The sequence below is a fragment of the Magnolia sinica genome, chromosome 2 (assembly GCF_029962835.1).
Source record: "Magnolia sinica isolate HGM2019 chromosome 2, MsV1, whole genome shotgun sequence".
NCBI classification, from domain to species: Eukaryota; Viridiplantae; Streptophyta; class Magnoliopsida; order Magnoliales; family Magnoliaceae; genus Magnolia; species Magnolia sinica.
Window position 1 is genome coordinate 119,575,919 of NC_080574.1, and position 27,245 is coordinate 119,603,163.

Sequence of the window (27,245 nt, forward strand, 5' to 3'; positions counted from 1 at the left end):
TGCATGGTGTATTGCCCTGGGTTCCCTATAGTGTGCTCTACCCCTGATTCCCTAAAATGTTGCTCACAGTGTATTGTCAAGGATTTCCTTAACAATTGTGACATGAATTTCCTAAGTGTCTTGGTCGGTGCACTGCCTTGGGTTCCTTAATTGTGAATTGCACGAATTCTTTAAAAGGTCATAGTCGGTGTACTGCCTTGGGTTTCCATTTATGAGAATGTGTGTAGAGTCCCTGAAATGTCTTAATCTGTGTACTACCTTTGGATCTCCTTAATGAGAATGTGATGCAGGTTCCTAAAATGTGTTGGTCGATGCACTACTTTAGATGCCTTGGAATTGTCCTAAAATGTCTTAGTCAGTGCACTACGTTAAGTGTTTCCTGAAAGTATGTATAGACAAGTGATTGATAAGTGATTATGGAAAGTGATGAAGATGTAATCGTGTAAAATTATTATTCATGGAAAGCATTGCATGCATTGCATCTCTCACATTACAATTCATGAAATTATTTTCTTTATGCTTTATTTCAACCTTATTTTGTTAGCCGTGTAAACTCAAAAAAATAAAAATAAAAATTAATCAGCACGATATGATCTCACTTATTTTCACCACCTATCTTCAAGGCTTGCCGTGCCATTTTAATGGCTGGTTGTCCTTCATCATACATTACACAATGCTAGGAAAGAAGTGTCTATGGGGAAAATGCATATATGCTTATTCGTTAAATTTGATTCCTATATACATATTCGCTAAATTTAATTCCTTCTCATATGTTTAACCATTGTTGGGGATTGTTCTATGGAATCACACAGAGATGGATCTAGGATAACAATCTAAGAGCACTAAGCAAACACAAGAGAACAAAAAGATTTAATGTGGAAAACCCTCTCGTGAAAAAACCATGGCACAAATTACGCGATAGAAATCTACTATGAAAGCATAAATTACAAAGAGAAAAGACTTACCTGATTCGAACAACCTCGAATCTCACCCTTTTTACACCCTTTAAAACCCTAGAATCCCTTTTAAAAATTCTTTGGAATACTTTAGAAAGCCTTAACATTATTTAGAATGGTCATAGAGACTCCTATTAATAGTTGGGGAACTCCCACTTACGCACATCCCTGGAAACCGCCTCAAATTTACACAGTCCGTGCACAATATGCATAACCCTCAACTAGTCGAGCCAGAGCTTCGACTGGTCGAAGATCTCAGGGATTCCAAAAACATTGTTACTGGACTTCGAGCCAAACTTTCTCAAGGCTAGTCGAATTTTTCTAGATTTAAGACATTTGTTAACAACAATCACCACCATGTCTTCAATCTTCAAACGTGTAGCTTTTTGACCTCTTCTCTTATCTTTGCATTACATCATAGCTTCAATCAATGTTTCTCGTGCACACTTTGTCCTTCTTTTATGCCATTGCCAAGCCTAGAGAAGTTGCACAGAACTTGAACTTCTCTGTAGGAACGACCATGGTGAGTATGTCTGTTGGATTCATGCTGGCGTAAATTTTTTCCAGTATTACGCCTCCTTCCTCAAGCACTTGTCAGATAAAGTGGTGACGAACATCGATGTGTTTAATATGTGAGTGATAAACAAAATTTTTAGCCAAATTGATAGTGCTTTTGCTATCACAATTAACCGGCACGACCTCCTGATGAACTCCCAACTGATTTATCATGCCTCTTAACCAAACACATTCCTTAAACACTTCCATCACTGCCATATATTCTGCTTCGGTCATGGAAAGAGCCACTACGGACTGAAGCTTCAACATTTAACTAATTGTTCTACCCACTAGTATAAACGAATAATATGAAGTTGGCTTTCTGGAATTCACACTTCCTGCATAGTGTGAATCCACATACCCTACCAACTTTGCCCCTGTCTTCTCAAAACTTAAGACGTAGTTTTTCGTACCTTGAATGTATCAAAATAACTATCTCACTGCCTCCCAATGTTGCTTACTGGGGTATTTTCTCACAATACCGATTGCCTGTGAAATAACCAGTCTAATGCAGACCATGACATGCACTGCTAACCACATTTGAATAAGGCTCATGAGACATATCTTGCTTTTCCTCATCTGTTTTGGGACATTATCCTGAGGAAACCTTGAAGTGAGCCCTATAGGGAACGCTTACCAGTTTTTCCTGGTCCATCGCATACTTGATCAATACCTACTCAAGGTATTCTATCTGAAATGACTAAAGCCTACTCCTCTTCCAGTCTCTATGAATATCAATGCCGAGACTCATCTTTGCAGCCCTCAAATCCTTCATCTCGAATGTCCCTATTAACCTAGTATACAGTACATTGATTTCAGACATGTCATGATTGGCGATTTATATGTCATCAACATACAATTCCAAGATGATGAACGTGCCATCACTCAGTGTCTTACAATAGACACAGTGATCGTATTCACTCTTAGAAAATTTCTAACTCACCATAAAGGAATCAAATTTTTATACCACTGCCTAGGCGATAGGTCGTACAACGACCTCCTGTAAACCTTATTCTCTACCCTTTTAACTTCGAACCGCTCTGGTTGCTTCATGAATAACAAATTTCCAATTTTCCGTATAGAAGTGTAGTCCTACATCCATCCGTTCCAGCTCGAGATTACATTTGGCAAACAGCACCAATACGAATCTAATAGACACTTGCTATACCGCCTGCGCGAATATCTCTGAGAGGTTGATTCCTTCTCTCTGACCATGACCATTTGTTACTAGCCTCACTCCGTATCTATGCTGTATCCTTTTGAAGATCCACTTGCATCCAATCGCTTTCCAAACCACTAGAAGCTCCACCAACTTCCATGTGTCGATCTAGTATAACGAGTCCATCACATCATCCATAATCACCTTCTATTCTTCAGCATCATGCTCACCTAGAGCCATGTAAATAGTAGACGGATCCACCTCATCTGTAATAAGAGCATATGCGATATTAGATTTGTCCATGTATCTCACTGGTTACCTACGATTATGTGGTATGATTCTTCTCATAGGTAGCTGCTTCACCTGCTCCGTATATCTGTCCGTGCGTCTCAGCCTCATGCCCTGTCCGCTCATGTGGTCATGCCTAGCATGCCACACAAGTGCTGAGGTGAAATCTGCTACAGTCACCGCAGCTCCACCTGTTGAAGTGCTCCTTGTCAACCTGTAAAGGTTTTCTTGCCTTTGTGCTTTCATGATTACCAGTGCCCCCTTAGATACTTTAAATACACCATCAAATCCGGTGAACTTGTAGCCCATTGCCTTAAACACACTAAGAGAAATCAGATTCTTCTTCAAATTAGGAACGTACTTGACATCAGTCAAGGTATGCTCCACCCCGTCAAACATCTTGGTGCACAGCGTACCAATAGCTACAACATTGCGGGTAATGATATTGCCCATAAAAATCCATTCACCATCGCACTCTCTATAACTGGTGAACCAACTCTAATGAGGAGTTAGGTAATATGATGCCCCTGTGTTAAGGATCCACTCGTCTCTACAATCATCGAACAAGTGTCCGATCATAGACACAGACAACACATCACCTGTCCTTGTCTCTTCATCAAATGTGACAACATTAGCCTCCCAGGAAGAAGCCTCCAAATTTTCTTTCTTTACTTTAGGATTTGTATAATCTTTCTTCATATGTCCTGCCATTCCACAATTTCAGCATTATAACTTGCCTTTGCCCTTACCCATGGACTTAGATCTTAACCCTAAAGATCCTGTACCTCGATCAGTATTCCTACCCCTCGTAATCAGTGCATCGGAAGATATCCTCATGTCACTATTTAGCTTTCTCATGACCTTCCCTTGAAGGGATGAGATAGCGGTGTCGACACTTAGAATTTTATTTGCGGTGCACATTGTGTCCTTAAATGACTCGTACAATGTAGGAAGAGAATTCAATAACATTCATGCTTGTTCCTCATCTTTAATCACTTCCTCCATATCCAGCAGTTTGCAAACCAATTTATTAAAGTTGCTAATGTGGGCCTCCAGATCTCCACCCTCTGCTATCTTGAAAGTATACCACTGTAGCTTCAAGCGTAGGCAATTTTCAGAGGATTTTTTCACGTAAATATCCTCTAACTTCGCGCTAGCCGCAGTTTTCTCCCTCAAAACATTGTAGAGAACTTCATCCGTGAGATATAAACGGATTGATGATAAGGCCTTTTTATCAAGAGTATTCCATTCTTCATAGTAGATTTTTTTCCTCAAGAGTACCATCCTCACCTTTCTTGGTTAAGAAACTGATCATCTTGATCTTCCATAACTCAAAGTTATTTTTTCCTGAGTACTTCTCAATATCATACCTAGTGTTTCCCATTGATGCTAATCCTGCAAATTCAAATCTGTGCCCAAACGATTTCTCTGATACCACTTGTTAGGGATTGTTCTATGGAATCACAAAGAGATGGATCTAGGATATCAATTCAAGAGCTCCAAGCAAACACAAGAGAACACAAAGATTTAATGTGAAAAACTCTTTTGGAAAAAAACCACGGCACAAATTAAGCAACAAAAATCTACTATGAAAGCAAAAATTACAAACAGAAAAGATTTACCCAATTTGAACAACTTCGAATCTCACCATTTCTACACCCTTTGAAACCCTAGAACCCCTTCTAGAAACCCTTTGAAATACTTTAGAAGTAGCATTATTTAGAATAGCCCTAGGGACTCCTTTATAGTTGGAGAACTCTCACTCACGCACCTCCCTGGAAACTACCTCAAATTTATACAGTACGCGCATAATCCGCGTACAATCTGCGTAACCCTTGATTAATCATGACAGATCTTCGACTAATCGAAGATCTTGGGGAATCGAAATACATTATTGTTGGACTTTGAGCTGAACTTTCTCAGGACTAGTCGAACTTTTCTAGATTTAAAACATCCGTTAACAATAACCATTTGTACCATATGCAGGTAGGATTGATGTATGGATGTGCGACTGAAGACGTCCTCACTGGAGCTAAGATCCACTCAATGGGTTGGTCATCCGTCTACTGTACACCGGACCCACCTGCGTTTCTAGGAGCCGCAGCCTCTAGCGGACCTGATTACATCACGCAGCAGAAGAGGTGGGCCACGGGCCTTCTAGAAATTCTTATTGGGAAACATAGCCCCATCCTTGGTACACTAAACAAGAAGCTCCGGTTCCGACAATGCATGGCCTACATGGTCCCATGCATATGGGCCGTACGTTCTCTTCCGGAGTTATGTTACTCTATGCTCCCTGCAATTTCTCTCCTCACCCACACATCTTTTTTGCCAAAGGTAATTGCCATTTCTTGTGAAAAAAAAAAAAGAAAAAGAAAAAAGAAAATATATGGGCAGTCTATTTCAAGTGGCAGTCGATTTGACCCTCCGTCTTCATACCTAAGGGCACTTAATCTTTATATGATCAATTTATTGTTGATGGCCCATGTTGAAGGATATATATGAACTTTTAGTTCGGTCACTAGATCAACAGTCCCAATCAGCAAACGTGATGGCCATTGGTGCATTGACAAGGGAGCTGCATTGAATTCTTATGCTGCAACCTTCATATTAGTGGTTCCAAGTTTGCTAAGTCCACAGACTGTATACAGCCTTGCGAGATCCGATTTCCCATTGGGTGGGCCACACTCATTAGATCTTGGAGTGTATACGTTGTGCCATTTCACTTCTCAGGTGGGACAATGTAGAATACAACAGACTGCTAAAACCATCTTTCTTATCTGTCCCTTTTTTAGTACACCACGGCCCACCTGAAGACTAGAACAGCCTAAATTTTAGGCCAGCAGATCTAAAACAGTGTCACCCACCCATGTAAATCTCAGCTATTGGACCCAATTCAGTTCATGTAACTGTGTGGAGTCTGATGCAACTTGTCTGAATTGACTCGAGCTCGGTTGGACCCAATTCAGTTCAATACCACCAGTGACGATTGACTTGGGTGAGTCAAGCTGATTCAGCCCTGACCCATCTGAGTTGCGACTCAACTTAGGGCTGAACAAGCTCCATCGAGTCACCTAGTCCTTTAACTTAGCAGATCTCTCTGGATTCCTCCTCATGAAATATGAAATGTTCATGTAACTGCTCATGCAGGTATCAGAACCAGCAATGTGGGTCCCTGCTATTCTTTTCGTCTTCTACAATCTCTATAATTTGGTAGAGTTCCGAAACTGTGGTCTATCAATTCACGAATGGTGGAACAACCAGAGAATGAGAAGGATAACCTCAGCGAGTTCATGGTTGTTTGCTGTCCTAAGCGTCCTTCTCAAGCTCCCAGGCTTATCACAGACCATCTTTGAAGTAACGCGAAAAGACCAAAATGCCCCTGACTCCGACAGTGATGCAAATGCAGGAAGGTTCACCTTCGACTCTTCGCCGCTCTTCCTCCCCAGCACAACCATCGTGTTTGTTCACATGACAGCACTTGTTGTAGCATTGATTGGGGTGTGGACACCAATCTTTGAAGGGTCCAGATCAGGGCTTGGGGAGATGGTTTGCAGCGTGTGGGTGGTGCTCAACTTCTTACCCTTTTTGAAGGGGCTTTTTGGGAAAGAACAGTATGGGATTCCTTGGCCCACTGTATACAGGGCTGCAGCATTAGCGTACATCACCGTTCATTGGTGCATTAAGGGTAGGTTTCTCTAAGCCAACGAAATGTTCACATACAAGAGTTGCAGGTGAACTTTCACATATAGCACTTTCTTTCCTGCTAAATTGTCACTTTCCCCGAACATCTGAGCCGTTAAAATGTTGCTCTGCGCCATAAAGATCACTTGGTGCAAAAACCCAATTAATCAGTAAACTAGATGCATTGTACTTTAAGACTATCTATTGCCAATGATTTAAAGTTTTAGCTTGCCGGCTTAATGGACTACCATGATGGTTTCTCTAGGTGATCTTTATGGTGTGGCCCACCATTTTTAATGGCTCAGGTGTTCCCAAGTGACTTGGTGGTGGGAAAGATCACATTGTATGTGAACAAACATTTGTCAATATATTTCGGACATGGATTGATTGCCACACGCCATGAATCATGTATTAAAATTGATTGAATTCCTTGTTTGAAATGATGAATATATGGTCTATGTGTGACACAGTAAGCCACAAGCTTGTTACTTATATTATTTGAATAGTCGGAATTGGGTTATTCTAAGGAAAGGGGGTAATTGATTGTGCAGAAAGCTTTCCCGTTTGGTAAGTTTGTGGAAAAATTCTTACCGAGCCATATGCTCTAATCTTTTCGCTTTGTTTCCGACCATTTGTGCTGGATGGTTTTTTCCATGTCCATGATGTCAGATCCTTAGAAGCATCTTTGTTGAATGTCAAACTTCCATCTGAGATACCATCTTTTATTCCATTTGGATTGTTGTACGATTGGCAACTACTCTGATCATTAGAACATCTTCATCAATTTAGAAAGTTTGATATTGATGAAAAAGCATCACCGTGCCATTTCATATGTGGAGAGTGGCGTAGCCAAGTGGAAATAACCGATCATGTAAATTTGATGGAAGTTTCTATTGTTTCAGAGCTTCTTGTTGGACTTTACTCGAGGGTGAGCCCTTTTTTTCTTTCTTTTTTTTATCATGAGAGTCCGTTGCAGCTTGGCTATATAATTATGTCTCACTATCCATATGTATCAGTGTCTAGATTGTTGGGATCCGCCGAACCAAACTCAGAATTCGGATCTCACGCAATTAAGTAAATGTAAACAAGCAATCGCAAAGCACACGATTTTATATGGAAAAATCCTTGCGGAAAAAAATTACTGTACAAAATGACAACGAATTACTATGAAAGCAAAAATACAAGAGATAAAATCACTTACAATAATTCGAAAATCCTCTTCTCCTTCTACCAGTTCTCAAAAATGCTTTGCCCTCTTTAGAATAGCCTTGGAAGCTCTTCTCTTAACCCTAATCCTGCAATTACACCTTCTATATAGTGTCGCACTCGGAATAGGAAACAATTTTCATAATTCTACAAAACCATGTGCTTCTATCGATGGAATCTACAGCCATTGAAGCCACCTCGATGGGATTGAAGCCACCTTCAATCATATCAATTTGGACCAAAAAATAGTCCGACAAGTAGAGGGAACAAATTGGGATTTTCTTGATGAGATCGAGTGGGATGTCAACGGGATCGACAATTGCTCGATGGGATTGAGTGGTCTATTGATGCCATCGACAGATCCAATTATAGACAAATTTAAGACATCTGATAACAATCTCGACTATGTCTTCAATTATCATGATCCGCAACTCCAAGTTCCATCTCTAATCACCTCCATCATAACTTCACCATTGTTGTGGCTAGTGTACACTCTGTCTCCATCAACCTTTCTCTAGACCCAGAGAAGTTGAATAGAATTGGAACTTCTTTGTGGGAACAACCTTTGTCAGTATATTCACCGGATTCACTCCTATGTGGATCTTCTCTAGAGTAATGCTGCATTTCTTAAGCACGTTTCAGATAAAATGGTGACAAACATCAATATTTTTAATTCTAGAATGGTAAAATGAATTCTTCGCCAAATTAATCACGCTTTCGCTATCACAATTAACTAGCACGGCCTCCTGCTGAAGCCAAAGTTCTTTAATCATTCAATGTAATTAAACACCTTCCTTAAATACTTCTATTACTACCATATACTCTGCTTTTATTATGAAAATGCCAACTGTAAGACCCTTATCCTAGTCCATATCATTCCGTAAGCTTCCGCAGTCCTTCTGGTCGAATTTCGGTAACCCTCGACCTGTGTCCAACGTTTGTGCGCAAACCAAAACTGAGTCCTACATACCTGAGTCGACTCAATGCGAAACTTGTACTCTACCGAATGCTGCGACTCGCGCACCGATCTGATACTCAGGTTAGAAGTTGTGGGTCCACGTTCATTCCAAAGAAACGCCGCGTGTTGTGAATTTTGAGGGAATCTCTACGATATGTCCCATTAATCAATCAATAAGTCAAGTACACCACCTTACCTCAATGTCACCTCACCCAACAACAAGTACATATGACCACTCCTTCTTTTACCATAAGTCAACACTTTCTCTCCCCTACCCATCCCTCTTTTTACAATTTTCAACCATAACCCATACCTTCCCATTCCCTTCCTTACAACACCCATCCCTTTTTAAAATATCATTTTCTCTCTTTCTCTCATTTCTCAAAACACTCTCTCAAGCTCCAAACGTCCAAGCCCTCCCAAGCTTTCCCCACCATCAACAAGTGTGGTCCACCCCCTCATCTCTCATCCCCACCATCAAGACTCCATCATCCACCATTAAATGTTGAGCATAGGTGCATAGAAGACTGAGGGACCAAGGAGAAGGCCTATAGGTGGCTACCATTAATCTCAAATTTTGGGGCCACTTGTTGTTGGACCCACATGATGTACGCATTGTTAAGCGAGGACCCATTAGTGGCGGGGTCCCTCCCCTTTCACGTCTCTCTCTCTCTCTATCTATCTATCTATCTATCATGATTGGAGTGGGCCTCAAAAATATGTGTTATATATAGATGTCCATCAACGGTGTGGCCCATCCTACAGCAGGTGGTGTCCACACCATCCAATTTTTTTTGGTACTGTGGAGATCCCCATACTGACATACACTATGTTATATGTATTTTATATCATATTAATATTATATATATATATATATATATATATCTATATTCATGGTGGGCCACGTCCCGTGGGACCCACCGTGATGCCTGAGTTGTATGCAGACCATCTAACATCCAGGGATGCTGGACGTGGATCCACCCTGAAGTGTATATGCTGACGGTGGGGGTGTACTACAGCAGCAAAAAAATAAAAGAAAAAAAAAAGAAAAAAGAAAACAACCAAATTTAGCTTGGTTCAAAAGGTTTGAGTGGACCGCTCCTACAGGCCCCACCTTGATGTATGTACTTAATCCAAACCATCCATCCTTTTCCTTAGATCATTTTAGGCGTTGAGCCTAAAAATGAACTCAATTCGAATTTCTAGTGGGTCGTAGCATAACAAACAAAGTTTTCTACCATTGAAATACACCCTGATATTGCTGTACACCAAAACCCATCAAATATTGGGCTTGATGGGTTGGTATTGAGCCATAGGAGCCGATGATCGGGTCGGATCTACCTGATGTGGGCCCCACCTATGAAAAACCGTGAGAAATTGGTTTATAAAAAAAAATTATATACAGCAGTGCCTACTGCTGCTGCTGCGTCAGCAGGACACTGTTGCTCGTGCGGCCGTGGATGTGAAGGGGGCCAGGGAAATGGGTCCCACTTGTAGGCCCCACCGTGATGTGCGTTGAACATCAACACCTTGCATTGGGTGCCCCCCCCCCCCCCCCCCCCCCCAAACGGGCCACCCCAAAAATCAGCTGTATGTATAACTCAGGTGGCCCACATGGCAGGAAATAGTAGGGATTGAACGTCTATCATTGGAACTCTTTTAGGTGTCCAACAGTTTTGGATCGCTATGGAATTTGTTTTCCTGTCCATCTAGGGTCTGTGTGACCTTACCAACAGATTAGATGGCAGATGGGCATTTTGGTGGGGCCCACGTGGGACCTCACAATGATGTATGTATTCTTTCCACACCATCCACACCGCTGGACGGTGGGACCTTACAATGATGTATGTGTTCTCTCCACACTGTCCATCTTTATGCGACCCACCATGATGCATGTCTTGCATCCAAACTGTCCAACCATTTTGGAAGCTCATTTTATAGCATGAGCTACAAGCTGAGACAGATCTAGGATCAAGTGGACCACCCAGTAAAAAGGACAATGGGGATTAAGCTTCTACCATTGAAATTCTTTTGTTGTCACAAATGTTTGGATCGTTAGGAAATCATTTTTTTTCCTTAATCCAAGTCTGTGTGACCTCATGACCAGGCTGGATAGAAAATAAGTGTTATGGTGGGCCTTAAGAATTTTAATGGTGGAGATCATTGTCGCCACTATTATTTGGTGTGTGGTCCAGTTAATCTTTTGATTTGATTCATGGATATATATGAGGCCCACTTTGATATATATTAGGCCCATATGACAAGGCCCATCTTAATGTATTTGTGGCCCGTTGTTGAGGCCCACTTTGACATATATGAGACCCATGATTCGAGGCCCATTTGATGTATTGGAGGCCTATGGGTCGAGGCCCAATAGGACGTATATAAGGCCCATTGTAGTATGATTCCACCATGGTTTATGTGTTGACCTTTATAGCGGGCTAAGCCTTTGGTTTGACGCCCACATTGTAAGTACAATGTTGGTTAAATGTCCGCATTGTGACTCTCCCTAGGGCCCAATGATAGGTTCATACATGTAGTGTATAGACTGTCTAAGCCTATCTTTGTTACGAACAGAACCAATCACCACATAACATGTTTAGATCCAAGATTCATGATCATACGCATCATATGTATGCCTGATGTGAGGAGTGACTGATCATAGCATATGCCCTCGGGTAGATTGTTTATGGGCTCCCTGATAGGCGGAGTTGCCCCATATGAGTGCGGTACGCGTAGGATTGTTGCATGTCTGGTAGGGTGATTCATGCACTTGCATTTGTGTGATTGTGATTATTGTATGCCCTAGCGACATCAAGGCCAAAGCCTCCACAGACACATCGTGAGTGGTTGGATTGGATACTGAAAATACTAATTCTAGCATCGGGGCGCCATAAATGTCCTTGGGTGAAAATTTCTAAACCTAATAGTACTAAAGGATGACTTTAACGTCGAGACCGAGTGGATTCATGAGCGCATGAGGGCCGAATACCAGAAGGCTGCATCTCCCATTGTGTCATGGTCGGTTGGAAAGGGGTGTGGCTTTACTCGCCTGAGGGTATGGAGCAATACTAGGCTGAGTTTGACCAGCTCGTGAATGGGTTCGCTATCGACGTGCCAGATATATATTGGTAGATTATTGGCCAAGCGGATAGTGAGGTTTCTTACGCTCAATTAGACTGTACGGCCGGGAGAGCGGCAGTGCCTTTGGAGTGTATTAAACCCCGATGATTATCAAAAATGAGAACTGTACTGATATATGATGAGGATTGGCATCCTTGGGTTGCATCTTACATCGCATGGCCGTGTTATGGCTAATAGCATTTATATCCTGCACCACATAGCCTTGGTACGGCTGATTGCATTCATGTACTCACCAGCATGATTTCACATTATTCTGATCTTGCAGTCTGAGCACGCTTATATTGCGCGCACACTTACATCACCCTCTAAGCTTTTTATAAGCTTATGTACGATTGATGCATGTAGGTGATGCCAGGACGCAGCCATAGCCTTGTCGCAGTTAGAATGTGCAGCCGAGCTTTTGGAGTTTCTGTTACTTTCATTATCTTGTATTTTCCTTTCATAAGCACTGTACTCAAAGTTTTTGATCATAGTAGATTTTCTGATGGTGTTCTTATGGTTATTGTTCGTGGGTCGTACTTATACTGAATCAAAATCATATTTGAAATCCTCCTTCTAGGATCCCAGGATCGGAACCTGGTGTATAGATGCTGGGAGCCGAGAATGGGATACTATGGAAGCTGTCGGCGCCAGATTCAGCGATCGAAAATTTTGTGAGCCTAGTTTTCAATTTTGGGGCGTGACAGAAGTTGGTATCAGAGCATAACTTGGGAATAACTGAGAATAACATCACATGTTTGGTATGAGTTTAGGTTCCGAATGCATAACCTTCCGATTGAGTTCCTTAACGTGCGATTCTCAGGGTTGATCGGTGTCCCTATTCTTCCTATAGGACATGCCGCGTAGGAGAGTGACCCGATCGACTTTCACTCCACCTCCTGAGGCTCCAGCTTTACCACCTGCAACTTTCGTTCCACCTCCAGAGATCCCTTCTCCCTAGCCTGAGGATGTCGTTCCTCCACCTAAGACCGGTGCAGATCCAACCGTACCTGTGAGTGCCCCTTAGTTACAGCAGATGTTACAAGCTGTGACAGCCACACTTCATGTACAGGGCAGGTGCCTAGTTGTTTCGCCAGCTCAGGCCGAGCAGGAGCGCCCGAGCACCCTTCTTCAAGAGTTCAGACAGCTCGATCCTCCGTGTTTCCAGGGCGAGCCAGATCCGACTGCAGCTGAGAGGTGGCGCTTCGATGTGGAGAAGATTTTTGATACCATGGCGTGTACAACCGAGCAGCAAGTCCGATTAGCAGTGTTTCTTCTCCAAGGTGAGGTCGAGTACTGGTGGACCTCCATTACCCATGTTGCAAGGCCTGATTATGTCTGGACATGGGATGATTTTATAGACCAATTCGAGCCACAGTACTTCCCTGACTACATTCGTTGTCAGAGAGCACTAGAGTTCGAGACTCTAGTGCAGGGGAACATGTTCGTGGCATAGTACGCGGCCCGTTTTGTGGCGCTATCGAGGTTTGTGCCATATCTGGTTGATGATGAGGGGTGGAAGGTCCATCATTTCGAGAACGGCTTGCGTTACAGTCTTCGAGGCCATGTTATTGGGCATGAGCTCCCGACCTTTCAAGCGGTAGTGTGGAGGGCCTAGATTTACGAGACTTAGTGGGCCGGCTCATAGGGCGATCGAGATCAGAGGAGAGGTCGGAAGAGGCAAGCCCCCTCCAGTAGGTCCCAGCAACATTGACGCCCACAGAGGTACACGAGCCACCCACATGCTAAAGAACCAACAGCCCCATCAGTACCTCCAACGCCACCCCAGCAGCCATTTACAGGGACTTGTTATGGATGTGGTGAGACAAGGCACCGCACGTATGACTGCCCTCGTCCTCATCTATAGCAGTCGAGAGGGCCATAGCAGCCTCCAGCACAGCAGTGACTATAGTAGCAGACACCGTAGGCACCTCAGCCGCTGAGGCCCCAACAGCAGCAGAGACAGCAATACAGGCCGCCACAAAGGCAGCAGCAGCACCAGGAACCTCAGAGGGGACAGACACCTCCCCAGCCAGCTTAGGCTAGGTTCTATGTGGCTCAGCAAGACCCGCAGACCTCCGGATGAGTTATTGAGGGTATACTTTCTGTCTCTTTATGCATCGCTCGAGTATTGTTCGATTTCAATGCTTCGCACTCATTAACGTCTGAGGATTTTTACCGATCAACTGGATTACCGATAGAGTCTGCTAGTGAGGGATTGACCGTATCGACGCCCTTGGGGAAGATTACAGTATTAAGTCACTTCTATTCGTCTTGCCCCGTGTTAGTGGGAGAGATTTTCCCACCTGCCGACTTGTACGTGCTGCCGATGTCAGACTTCAACGTTATCTTGGGCATGGATTGGCTTGCCGAGTACCACACCATCTTGGACTGTTCCATGAGGACAATCACATTCTGCATACCAGGCTTGCCGCAATTTCAGTTCGTTGCCGAGCCTCGAGGAGAGCCATTATCATGTTTAAGGTCCTACGCCGTTGAGAAGCCTATTATAACATGTATTGATCAGTTGCCGATTGTCTGTGATTTCCTCGATGTGTTCGAGGAGATTTCGAGATTGCCGCCACGCCTTCATATTGAGTTCCAGATTGAGCTTATGCCCAGTATCGTGCCTATCTCGTAAGCCCCTTACTTTATGGCACTGATGGAGTTGCGTGGGCTGCAGCGACAGTTAGACAAGTTACGAGAGTTGAGATTTATTTGTCTAAGAAGTTCTCCGTAGGGAACGCCAATACTCTTCGTTAGGAAAAAGTACGGCTCGTTGAGGCTCTACGTGGACTACTGCGAGCTCAACCGGGTCACGATCAAGAACAAGTACTCGCTCCCGAGGATAGATGATTTTTTTATCAGCTGCAGGGTGCACAGTTCTTTTCAAAGATTAACCTGTATTCCGGTTATCATCAGATTCGAGTCCGAGAGGAGGACATCCCGAAGATGGCTTTCAGGATGCATTATGGTCATTTTGAGTTTCAGGTCATGTCCTTCAGACTGGCCAATGCACCTGCGGTCTTCATGCAGTTGATGAACAAGTTCTTCTGTCCATATCTCGATCAGTTTGTTGTAGTCTTCAACGATGACATTCTGATATATTCGAGGACCCATGAGGAGCATATGCAGCATCTGGAGATCACCTTGCAGACCCTCCATGCCCACTAGTTGTATGCGAAGCTGGAGAAGTGCGAGTTCTGGCAAGAGGAGGTGAGGTTCCTTGGTCACATGGTGACGAGAAGGGGGTCACAGTGGACTCGAAGGTTGAGGCAGTATGTCAGTGGGATCAGCCCACGACTGCGTCCGAGATCTGCAGTTTCCATGGTTTAGCGGGATACTATCGGCATTTCATTGAGGGCTTCTCCCGTATTGCAGCCCCGTTGGCCAGGTTGACTCGGAAGGGCGCAGATTTTATTTGGACTAACGCATGTGAATGAGCATTCGTGGAGCTGAAGGACCGTCTGAAGTCCGCTCCTATCCTCACCTTCCCTCTGGGAGTGATGGATTTGTTGTATTTACCGATGCCTCACGTATTGGTTTAAGTGTTGTCCTGATGCAGCACGGTAGGCCTGTAGCCTTTGCGTCCTGTCAGCTCAAGGTCCATAAGTTGAACTATCTCACACATGATTTGGAGCTAGCAGTAGTCGTCTTCGCACTGAAGGTGTGGAGACACTATCTCTATGGGGTCAGGTTCGAGCTCTTCTTCGACTATAAGGCTTGAAGTATTTATTTTCTTAGTCCGAGCTCAACATGAGGTAGAGACGCTGGATGGAGCTCCTGAAGGACTATGAGTTTGACCTCCAGTACCACCCAGGTAAGGCGAACGTGGTGGCGGATGCCCTCAGCCGTCAGCCACGAGGCCTGGTGGCGCATATGATGATTTAGGAGTGGAGGATGCTTGAGGATATAACAAAGTATGACTTCAATTTTGGTCTGCAGTCTTCTATCGTTCAATTATCGAGCCTGTCGATTTAACCCTCTCTTGTCGTAAGGGTGATCGAGGCTCAACAGGCAGACGAGTCGTTATAGGATTACCGAGCAGAGGCAACATCTGTGAGTCAGACAGATTGACAGATTGGTGTTGATGGTGGACTTTGCTTCAGAAGCCGATTGTGTGTCCCGGATATTCCTGAGTTGCACAGAGATCTTATAACCAAGGCACATCGATCGTGATTTTCTATCCACCCTGGCTCGACGAAGATGTACCGTGATATTAGGCGATAGTATTTTTGGGCGAGGATGAAGCACCAGATCGCTAGTTTTGTGGCCGAGTGTGACACATGTCAGCATGTCAAGGTCGATCATTAGAGACCCCCTAGTCCATTGCAGCCATTGAGCGTCCCGACGTGGAAGTGGGAGCACATGTCGACAGATTTTATCATGAACTTGCCAAGGACCCAGCGTGGTCACGACGCCATCTGGGTCGTCGTTGATCGTCTGATGAAGTCGGCACATTTTCTTGCGATTCGTGCGACTTGGCCTTTAGACCAGCTTGCGAGGTTATTCATTGAGGAGATTGTGAGACTGCATGGTGTTCCAGTCTCGATCGTTTCTGACCGAGACCCTAAGTTCACGTCTTGGTTTTGGAGGAGTTTTCAGAGAGCGATGGGTAATGATTTGCAGCTCAGCACCGCGTATCACCTGCAGACCGATAGCCAGACCGAGAGGGTCAATCAGATCCTTGAGGACATGCTTCGGGCCTACGTGATTGATTTCGAGGGTAGCTGGGATGAGCATCTGCAATTGGCTGAGTTCGCATACAACAACAACTATCAGGAGACCATTGGCATGGCTCCTTTTGAGGCATTGTATGGCAGACTGTGAAGATCTTGGAGTTGTTGGACCAAGGTCAGAGAGCAGCATCTCATAGGTCCCAAGCTTGTGCAGCAGACGTCAGAGGTTATTGATATCATCAGGAAAAGGACGCGCACAGCTCAGAGCCGGTAGAAGAGTTTTGATAGTCGCCGGCGTCATCCCTCAGAGTTTGCTGTAAGGGACCATTTGTATCTCAAGGTCTCGCCCATGAAGGGCATAGTTCTATTGGGAGTGAAGGGCAAGCTTGCCCCGAGATTCTTAGGACCTTTTGAGATCACTGAGCGCGTTGGCACCGTGGCCTATCGGCTTGTCTTACCATCTCAATTGTCTGGCGTCCACAACATTTTTCACGTCTCTATGTTGAGGAAGTGTGGGTCAGACATAGTTCCTGTTATCGATTGGCAGCGGTTGGAGGTTCGTGAGGACGCTTCTTGCATTGAGCAACCAATTTGTATCCTTGATCAGAAGGAGTAGGTCCTCCGAACCAAGGTCATTCCTTTGGTAAAAGTTCAGTGGGGTCACCATTCTGTTGATGAGGCATCTTGGGAGTGCTAGGCCGAAATCCGAGAGTGCTATCACCATCTCTTTGATGATTGATTATATGTTGTATCATGTATGTTGTCTCCGATTTTATATGACAATGCCTTATTTTCTCTTCTATTATGAGTAATATTTACTTGTAATGACTATGTAAATTTTGAGGGCGAAATTTTTTATTTGGAGGGGAGAATTGTAAGACTCTTATCCTAGTTTGTATCGTTCCATAGGCTTCCACGGTTCTTCCGGTCGAATTCCGGCAACCCTTAACCCGTGTCCGACATTTGCGCGAGAACCTAAACCAAGTCCTGTATACCTAACTCGACTCAACCCGAAACTTGTACCCTAGCGACAGTGCCGTCGCTGCGTTTCCAACGCTACGACTCGCGCACCGATCTGATACCCAGGCTAGAAGTTGTGGGTCCGTGTTCATTCCGAAGAAATGTCACGCGTTGTGAATTTCAAGGGAATCTCTACGACATGTCCCATCAATCAATTAATCAAGTCAAGTACACCACCTTACCTCAATGCCACCTCACCCAACAATAAGTACACATGACCACTCCCTTTACCATAAGTCAACACTTTCTCTCCCCTACCCATCCCTCTTTTTACAATTTTCAACCACAACCATACCTTCCCATTCCCTTTCTTGCAACACTCATCTCTTTTTAAAATATCATTTTCTCTCTATCTCTCATTTCTCAAAATACTCTCCCAAGCTCCAAACGTCCAAGCCCTCCCAAGCTTTCCCAAGTCAACAAGTGCGGCCCGCCCCCTCATCTCTCATCCCCACCATCAAGACTCCATCATCCACCGTTAAACGTTGAGTATAGGTGCATAGAAGACTGAGGGACCAAGGAGAAGGCCTAGAGGTGGGTGATCTACCATTGATCTCAAATTTTGGGGCCACTTGTTGTCTGACCCACATGATGTACGCATTGTTTAAGGGAGGGCCCATTAGTGGCAGGGACCCTCCCCTTTCACGTCTCTCTCTCTCTCTCTCTTTCTCTCTCTCTCTCACTCTCTATCTATCATGACTGGAGTGGGCCCCACAAATATGTGTTATATATAGATGTTCATCAACAGTGTGGCCCATCCTATTACAGGTGGTGATCCACACCATCCATTTTTTTTGGTATTATGGAGATCCCCACACTGACATACACTATATTATATGTATTTTATATTGTTGAGGGTCAAATATTGCATATCAGACCCCAGTTATTGCCAGGATTTACAAACATAGTACTATTTAACGGCCAGATTTAATCATGTTTGTGATGCAGGGCGTATTCACGAGCCTGTACTGGGAAAGGGTACTAAAAGCATGGATTTAACAGCCTGAAGTCACCAAGGCAAGCGACGGACCTTAGGAGACCAAGATCGACAGATTTGCACGTCAGGGATCCAAGAAAATCGAGAATTGAAGCTCAAGTGGCCTGAAAAGTGTCCAGAACGCAAGATCATAGGGTTCCCACCATCTGATCAGTTCGAAACTCCATACGTGGCCTGAGGACCATAAATGAACCGTACACATAAAATTTCATCCATTGGATCGTTGTGGAAGTGGCCCAACGGACATTTCAGCCCACAATTTACTGATTTGGGGCCCACCTGATCTCTGGATATGCCTCATCTTCGGTCTCAACGCCTTAATTTTGACGATTCAGAAGATGGATGGTGCAGATTTCTCATGAATATCATATGTGGATCCCATATGAGACAGAGGTGCATAGTACATAAGTGCACTAGCCGTACACGGCATTAAAAACAAAAACAACTCCGTCTCTGACCGAGACTCGTTCGAGTTCCGTGATTTTTCATCCAGCGTCCGCACACAGACGTGCGGACGAATCTTTGTGGGCCACCACCGTGATGCAATGGACTGATTCGGACCGTTCATCAGAAGCCCTTGCCCCCTATCATCCTCGCCTAGATGGCAGAATTTCAAGAAACATCGGAGGCCGGCTGTTGATCGTCAAAACTAAAGGCGGACGGTTGAATGAAATCATCCCTGGACCGCACCAATTTTTATCGAAAAACAGTGAGTCCCACCTATTTTTTCGAGCTGATACGAATAGACGGAGTGGATCTTTCAAAAAAACCCAGTGAAGTGGGCCCCACCACGCGTCAGCGCGTGCCCTGTTACGGGCGTTCGTGAAAACCGGACGCCACCCGGCTTTCTCGAGCCGTTATGCGTCCATGATGGTGGTCGGATGCATGATCCAGACCGACCAATCATGTGCAAGGTCTAATGTAACTACGCCCAAGAGGTCAGATCGTCAAACTGGTGGGCCAAACCGCACCAAACGCGGGTCGAACGCAAGCACTTCTTGCGTAAAATCAGAGCAACAGCAGGATTGTCTGGACAGATTCTTGCTCGTGAAACTTCCGCAGGGAGTGCGGAAATCCCTCTCCGAGGACAGCTCTATAAAGGGGGAGATCGGAGGCTTGAACGAGGGAGAAAAAAGGGAGCAGTGCTGCTGAGCCGTGGGGAGCAGTGCTACTGAGTCGTGGGGAGAGTGCAGCCGTGAACAGAGGGTGTGTTCAGTTTTGGAGACAGAGCTGCTGGATGTGGCTGGAGGGATTCAAGCTGCTGGCAGCGTGTGGAGGACGGAAGAAAAGAAGACAGAGAGAGAAGATGAGAGAGAAAAGATAAGAAGTTTTTCTTATTTTTCTTTTATTTTTCGTTTTCTTTTTCTTTTTATTTGCTTTGAGTTTAAGCCATTCATGTCTGGCTGAACCTCTTAGCTAGGGCTAAGAGGTGAAGCCTGTAGCGTGATGGGAGACTGTTATTATACCTTTTATTTAGACTGAATTAAATTTTGATTTAATTTTATTATGAGAATATTTGTAGTCTTTAATGGCCTGTTGTGACTGACATTACAATGGGTTTGCAATGGCTTTGAGTATTTCCTTTTCCGTATTTTGATTGTGACGTCAGGAAGCCCTGTTGTTCGCCATCGTCTCCTGGGCATGGCTGGATGGCGGTATCCTTCCTAACCTTCACAATCATCTGATTGGTTGGTAATTGGTTTAATTCTGTTGTTTGCTCTGTCTCCTGGGTATGGTTTGATGATAGAATTCATTCTGATTCATATTCCTTTCATCACATGAAGATTAAATCAAGTAGGTTCAGTTTGATTTCCATGAATCTTAATGCAGGCATAAGATCTCCCTGATCCCTATAAGTGGATCCTCTGAATCCCTAGTTTCCTTCCTCTGAATTCCTTCAGTTTTACATTAATCTCTCACCATTATTCATCAATTTATATTTAATTTAGATTGCATCTTAGGCTAGTTCTATTTTTACCTAGTTTCAGGAAACGTACAAGTTTCAGTCCCTGTGGATTCGACCTCGGTCTTACCGAGTTTATTACTACATCACAACCCTATACTTGGGGAGTAAACAAGTTTTTGACGCCGTTGCCGGGGACTGACGGTTACGATTCTCTGAAATTAATTAGTTTTAGAATTAGTTTAATATTAGGATTTAACTAACTTTAGTTTTAGGTTTTTTATTGATTTTTAGAACTAACTTGTTTCTGTGTTTTGTAGGATACTGATATAAGTCCATAAATTGGTAATTCCTTCCTAATTTCTCTATTTTTTTTTCCACTTTTAAAGTTAGGGTTTAAAATTTTCTAATTCTAGTATTTTCCTATTTGTAGGAAATAGTTTATTTTTAGAAATTTCCTCTTTTATTTTTTAGAAACTTGGTTAGTTATTCCCCTTTTCAGAAATTAACTTTCAATTTTTATTTTTTACTTTCTAATTGTAGAATTTTAGTTTAAAAACTAACCTTCCTATTTTGTAGGCCTTTAAGATAGAAATTTCTAATTCGGTAAGCTCCTTCTCTACTTTTTATTTTTCAGTTCTCTTTCTAATTTATTTTCTAATTTAGGGCTCCCTTCTTTTAGAAACAAGTTCACTTCTATCTTTCTTTTAAAGGATTGTTCTTCCCTTTTTAGAATCTAACTTATTTTGTTTTATTTTGCAGGTCTTCAACTTAGGGCCTCCAATTTGGTAACTCCTTTCCAACTCTCTCCTTCTTTTTAGATTTTCTTTTCTTAGGAATAGGTTTTGAATCCAATAGAGGGCTGTGAGTGTTTCATGCCCAAGTGGGCCCGTGACAACACTCGTCGTCTCTTGACTGAAGGAGGATTAGTTGAGGGTTTGACTATCCATCGCAGGACTAGACACTGCTCAAAATCCCCTGAGTTAATTGAAGTTATGGCTGAAGACCAACCTCCTTTACTTCCACCCAGGGTGGAGGATACCCAAGATGAGAATGAGGTGCAACAGGCACCCCCGCCTCGTACTTTACGAGATTATCTACAACCGGCGGGAGTGAGTACGCCCTCATGCATGATTTTTCCTGAAAACACAGGACAAATGGACATTAAGCCAGGAGTTATCCAACTCCTTCCCAAATTCCATGGACTTGAATCAGAGAGTCCATATTTACATTTGAAAGAGTTCGATGAGATTATATTTACATTATGTTTTCCTAATGTATCTGAGGATACAATTAGGCTGAAACTCTTTCCTTTTTCCTTAAAAGAGAAAGCTAAGACGTGGTTACATTCACTGCGTCCTAGATCCATTGGCACATGGAACGACATGCAGAGGGAATTCATAAAAAAATTCTTCCCACATCATAAAACGATTACCCTCAGAAAAGCAATCATGAACTTTGTCCAAAAGGAAGATGAAACATTCTTCCAATGTTGGGAAAGGTTCAAAGATTTGGTCAGTTCATGCCCACAACACGGATTTGAAACGTGGCGCATTACAAATTTTTTCTACGATGGACCGACATCTTCCATGCGCCAAATGGTCGAGACAATGTGTAATGGAGAGTTCATTAATAAAGATGTTGACGAGGTATGGGACTACCTCGACAGTTTGGCTGAAAAAACACAATCTTGGGACTATTACCCAAAGTCGAACACCACGTCTAGGCCGACTCAATTAAAGGAGAAAGGTGGATTATATCTATTGAAAGAAGAGGATGATCTCAAGTGTAAAGTGACTACGCTCATAAGGAAAGTTGAGGCCATGGAAGGAAAGAAGGATAAGGTCAACGAAATTGTTTGCGGCATCTGTGATTGAAACATTCACACAACTGAAAACTGCCCTACAATACCCGCCTTTCGAGGAGTGTTGAATGAACAAGCCAATGCCGTAAACAACTATCAAAGACCTTTTACTGGACCTAACTCCAATACATACAATCCTGGCTGGAAAAATCATCCAAACTTTAGTTGGAGGAATGGACAAACGGCTACTCCTCCAGGTTTCTTCAATCAAAATCCAAATCAAGTGAAACCTCAAGAGGAACCGGTTTAAAATCCCATACAAGAGCTGGCTCAGGCAATGCGGGAAATTACAGATTTTATGCAAAAGATTCATATGACGGTTATAGAAAAGGGGATGCTTCCTGCACAACCTCTCCCCAATCCTAAACTGCAGTATGAGATTAATGATCCCAGCTCTTCAAATCAGATGGGGCATGCTAAATTCATCACCACTCTTAGGAGTGGGAAGATCATTGATAAAACTCTTCCGGTTAGACTCGAAAAGCCTCAAGAACCAGAAGAGGACAACAGTGATGGATCCAGTGATGCCCTACAAAAATTAGAACTGGAACTTTTAGAGAAGCCAGTTGCTCCGTTCCCCCAATGGTTGGTTTCACCAAAACCTCTTTCTAACTCTTAAGATATCCTAGAGGTGTTGAAACAAGTGAAAGTCAACATTCCTCTACTTGATGTCGTGAAACAGATTCCTTCATATGCCAAATTTCTGAAAGACTTATGCACGACCAAGGGACGAAAAATTATTCAAAAGAAAATCTTCTTGACTGAGAAAGTGAGTGTCATCCTGAAGCAAGACGTGCCGCAGAAATTCAAGGATCCCGGTAGCCTAACCATATCATGTGTAATTGGGAACCATCGAATTGATCACGCACTTCTTGAATTAGGAGCGAGCGTCAATCTGATTCCCTACTCGGTATACAAACAGTTAGGTTTGGGTGAATTAAAACTCACCCTAACCACACTACAACTTGCTGATCGCTCTGTTCGTGTACCAAGAGGGATAATTGAGGATGTGTTAGTCCAGGTCGATAGATTTTACTACCCTGTAGATTTTATCATCCTGGACACCGAACCCATCAATAACATGAGCACTCAGATTCTCGTCATTCTTGGTCGCCCATTCCTTGCCACGTCAAATGCAATTATCAATTGCAGGAATGGTGTCATGACTATGTCTTTTGAAAATTTGACATTGGAGTCAAACATTTTTTTCAATAACGGCAGCAACTCAGAGGATGATGACGATTTCCACAACATTAACATGATTGACTCTTTCGTGGAAGATACGACACCGCTGACCTTATCCTCCGACCATCTGGAGACGTGCCTGGCCCACTCCCATGATTTTGATGATGACATGATTAGGGAGACATGTGCCTTGCTTGATACTGCACCGGTACTTGAATTTAACCGGTGGAGGCCACAATTTGAAGAATTGCCACAAACCGATGTAGTGCCTCTACCGTCTAACCTCAAGCTGCCGAAGCTTGACCTAAAACCTTTGCCCTCTGATTCGAAATATGCCTATTTAGGTCAAGATGAGACATACCCGGTGGTAATCTCTGCCCACCTGGAGAAAGAACAGGAGAGTATGCTCATAAAGGAGCCCTGGGATGGATGATAGCAGACCTCAAAGGAATCGATCCCTCGATTTGTACTCACCCCATATATCTTGAGGATAATGCAAAAACCGCTCGGCAACCACAACATAGACTAAATCCAAACATGAAGGAAGTGGTTAAGGCCGAGGTTCTTAAACTATTGGACGTGGGTATTATATATCCTATATCTGATAGTCAATGGGTGAGTCCAACTCAAGTGGTCCCTAAGAAGTCCGGAATCACCATCGTAGCCAATGCTAATAATGAACTTGTGCCAACTAGAGTCACTACTAGTTGGAGAATGTGCATTGACTATAGGAAGTTGAATACCGTCACGAGGAAAGACCACTTCCCTTTACCATTCATTGATCAGATCCTTGAAAGGTTAGCTGGTCATTCCTATTATAGTTTCCTTGACGGGTATTCAGGCTACAACCAGATAGAGATAGCCCCTGAAGACCAGGAAAAGACCACATTTACATGTCCCTACGGCACCTTTGCCTATCTAAGGATGTCATTCAGACTATGTAATGCCCCTGCCACCTTTCAGCGATGTATGCTTAGTATCTTTTCTGATATGGTAGGGCAATATCTAGAGGTTTTCATGGACGATTTCTCTGTTTACGGTCCATCTTTCAGCAAGTGCTTGGAAAGTCTTAAATGTGTGCTGAAAAGATGTGAAGAAAAGAACTTGGTACTTAATTGAGAGAAGTGTCATTTCATGATTCAGAAGGGAATTGTCCTTGGGCATATCATCTCGTCCAAAGGAATCGAGGTAGATAAGGCAAAAATCGATCTTATCTCTAACCTACCTCCACCCAAAAACATCAAAGACGTGCGATCCTTCTTAGGACACGCAGGATTTTACAGGCGATTCATAAAGGACTTTAGTCTCCTCTCTCGTCCTTTATGTAATCTTCTTCAAAAGGATGCTCCGTACGAGTGGACTGAGCAATGCCAGGAAGCTTTCACCAAGCTTAAGGGCACGTTAACCACTGCACCTATCATTCAGCCACCCGACTGGAGCCTTCCTTTTGAGCTTATGTGTGATGCTTCTGATTATGCTCTTGGGGCGGTCCTAGGCCAGAGAAAAGATAAGAGGCCCTACGTCATTCATTACGCAAGTAGAACTTTAAATTCTGCCCAGGTGAACTACTCAACTACGGAAAAGGAACTCTTAGCTGTAGTGTTCGCCTTGGACAAATTTAGGTCCTACTTGATTGGATCCAAAATCATTATCTACACAGATCATGCGGCACTTAAGTATCTTCTTTCTAAGAATGATTCTAAGCCCCGTTTGATACGATGGATCCTTCTACTCCAAGAATTTGATTTAAAAATTAAAGATAAAAATGGAGTAGAGAACGTAGTGGCTGATCACCTTTCTCGCCTTAATACCTCTGAGTCTCTTGAGACGACTCATATCAATGACATGTTCCCTGATGAACAACTGTTCAGAGTCTCCCATTCACCTTGGTTTGCTGATATTGCTAATTATCTTGCTACAGGAGCCATACCGACACAGTGAACTGCGCAAGATAAGAAGAAATTTTTCACCGAGGTGCGCAACTTTTTCTGGGATGATCCTTATTTATTTAAATATTGCCCAGACCAAATTCTAAGGAGATGTGTACCAGACGATGAGCATCAGAGCGTCATCTCCTTCTGTCACTCAGAGGCCTGTGGTGGTCACTTTTCTGCTAAAAAGACCACGGCCAAGATTCTGCAGTGTGGCTTTTACTGGCCCACTATGTTTAGGGACACTCATGAGTTTTGCAAAGCTTGTGAGCGTTGCCAGAAATTGGGAGCATTGTCCCGTCGAAATATGATGCCTTTGAATCCCATCCTTATCATTGAAGCATTTGATTGCTGGGGCATCGATTTCATGGGACCATTCCCCCAATCATTTGGAAATCTGTATATTTTGCTCGCTGTGGACTATGTCACTAAATGGGTTGAAGCGATTTCATGTCGAACTAATGAGCATCGCACGGTCATTAAATTCCTAAAAGAAAACATCCTTTCTCGATTCGGAACACCTCGAGCCATCATTAGTGATGGGGGCTCACACTTTTGTAATAGACCATTCGAGAGCTTAATGAAGAAATACGGTATCTCTCATAAGGTGAGCACCCCGTACCACCCACAGACAAGTGGGCAAGCCGAGATTTCTAATAGGGAAATTAAACACATCTTGGAGAAGACAGTCAACCCTGATCGTAAGGATTGGTCAATTCGATTGACCGATGCCTTATGGGCATACCGTACTGCATTTAAAACCCCTATTGGAATGTCTCCCTTTAGACTTGTCTATGGGAAAGCTTGTCACTTGCCTGTGGAGCTGGAACATAAAGCGTACTGGGCGATTAAAAATCTTAATTTCAATCTGGACAACACTGGCTCGCTACGCAAACTTCAATTGAATGAACTTGAGGAAATCCGGAATGATGCGTACGATAATTCGAGAATTTACAAGGACAAGATGAAAGCATTTCATGACCAACACATTTTACGAAAATCATTCACGCCTGGTCAGAAGGTCCTTTTGTACAATTCTCGATTACATCTCTTTCCGAGTAAGCTTCGATCTCGTTGGACCGGCCCTTACATTGTCGTCACTGTTTTTTCGCATGGGGCCGTTGAGATAAAAGATCCCGGCAATGGCAAGGAGTTTAAAGTCAATGGACATCGATTGAAACTATTTGTCGAGAAATTTGATTCAGAAGACATGTCCATGCCTCTGACTGATCTTGTTTACCAGGATTGATCTCCTAGTCTGATGGAGGTATAGGTAAGTTTCCTGTTTTCTTAGGACTAGGGTAGTTGCTTTATTTGTCTGGCTGAAGACGGTAAACTTAGCGCTCCTAGGAGGCAACCCAGTTCTTCATTTCATTTCATTTTTTTCATTAGTTAGTTCAATGTTTGTGGGTAACATTACTACAAACCCTCACGAGACTACAACTCGTCCACTAGGGGCAACCTAGGGGTTTAAAGGCTTGTTGCATATGCTAAATGCAATCGAGAGCACCTACGAAAGTGGTATAGGTAGGATTTTATTTTTGTTATTTTATTTTACTTCTATTGGTTTCTCTTTTGTGTGACCCGCTCTTACGTAGATATCTTTGGAAAGCCTCTTGATTCTTTCATCCAGGTATTATCTTTCCATCACTTCTCATTTACTTATTTTGTCCCATGTGCATCGCATGCTTATTTCTTTTACATCGAGGACAATGTAGATTTTAGGTTGGGGGTGGG

At 43.4% G+C, this 27,245-nt stretch overlaps 1 protein-coding gene and 1 non-coding gene across 3 annotated transcripts in view; one reads left to right on the forward strand and one right to left on the reverse strand.

Moving 5' to 3' along the window:
* The window catches only part of LOC131237477 (cellulose synthase-like protein H1), a 97,340-nt gene extending 90,233 nt beyond the window's left edge, over positions 1-7,107 (forward strand). For both annotated transcript variants that reach the window (XM_058235268.1, XM_058235267.1), the window contains 2 exons: positions 4,945-5,295; positions 6,109-7,107. In XM_058235268.1, the coding sequence (XP_058091251.1) occupies positions 4,945-5,295; positions 6,109-6,660 (903 nt within the window). In that variant the 3' untranslated portion in view covers positions 6,661-7,107. The remainder of the gene's footprint in view (positions 1-4,944; positions 5,296-6,108) is intronic.
* A 14,854-nt stretch (positions 7,108-21,961) lies between these two features.
* On the reverse strand, positions 21,962-22,068 carry LOC131238081 (small nucleolar RNA R71). The gene has a single exon (XR_009167499.1). It is a non-coding gene; the product is annotated as a small nucleolar RNA R71 (small nucleolar RNA).
* Positions 22,069-27,245: the final 5,177 nt, after the last annotated feature.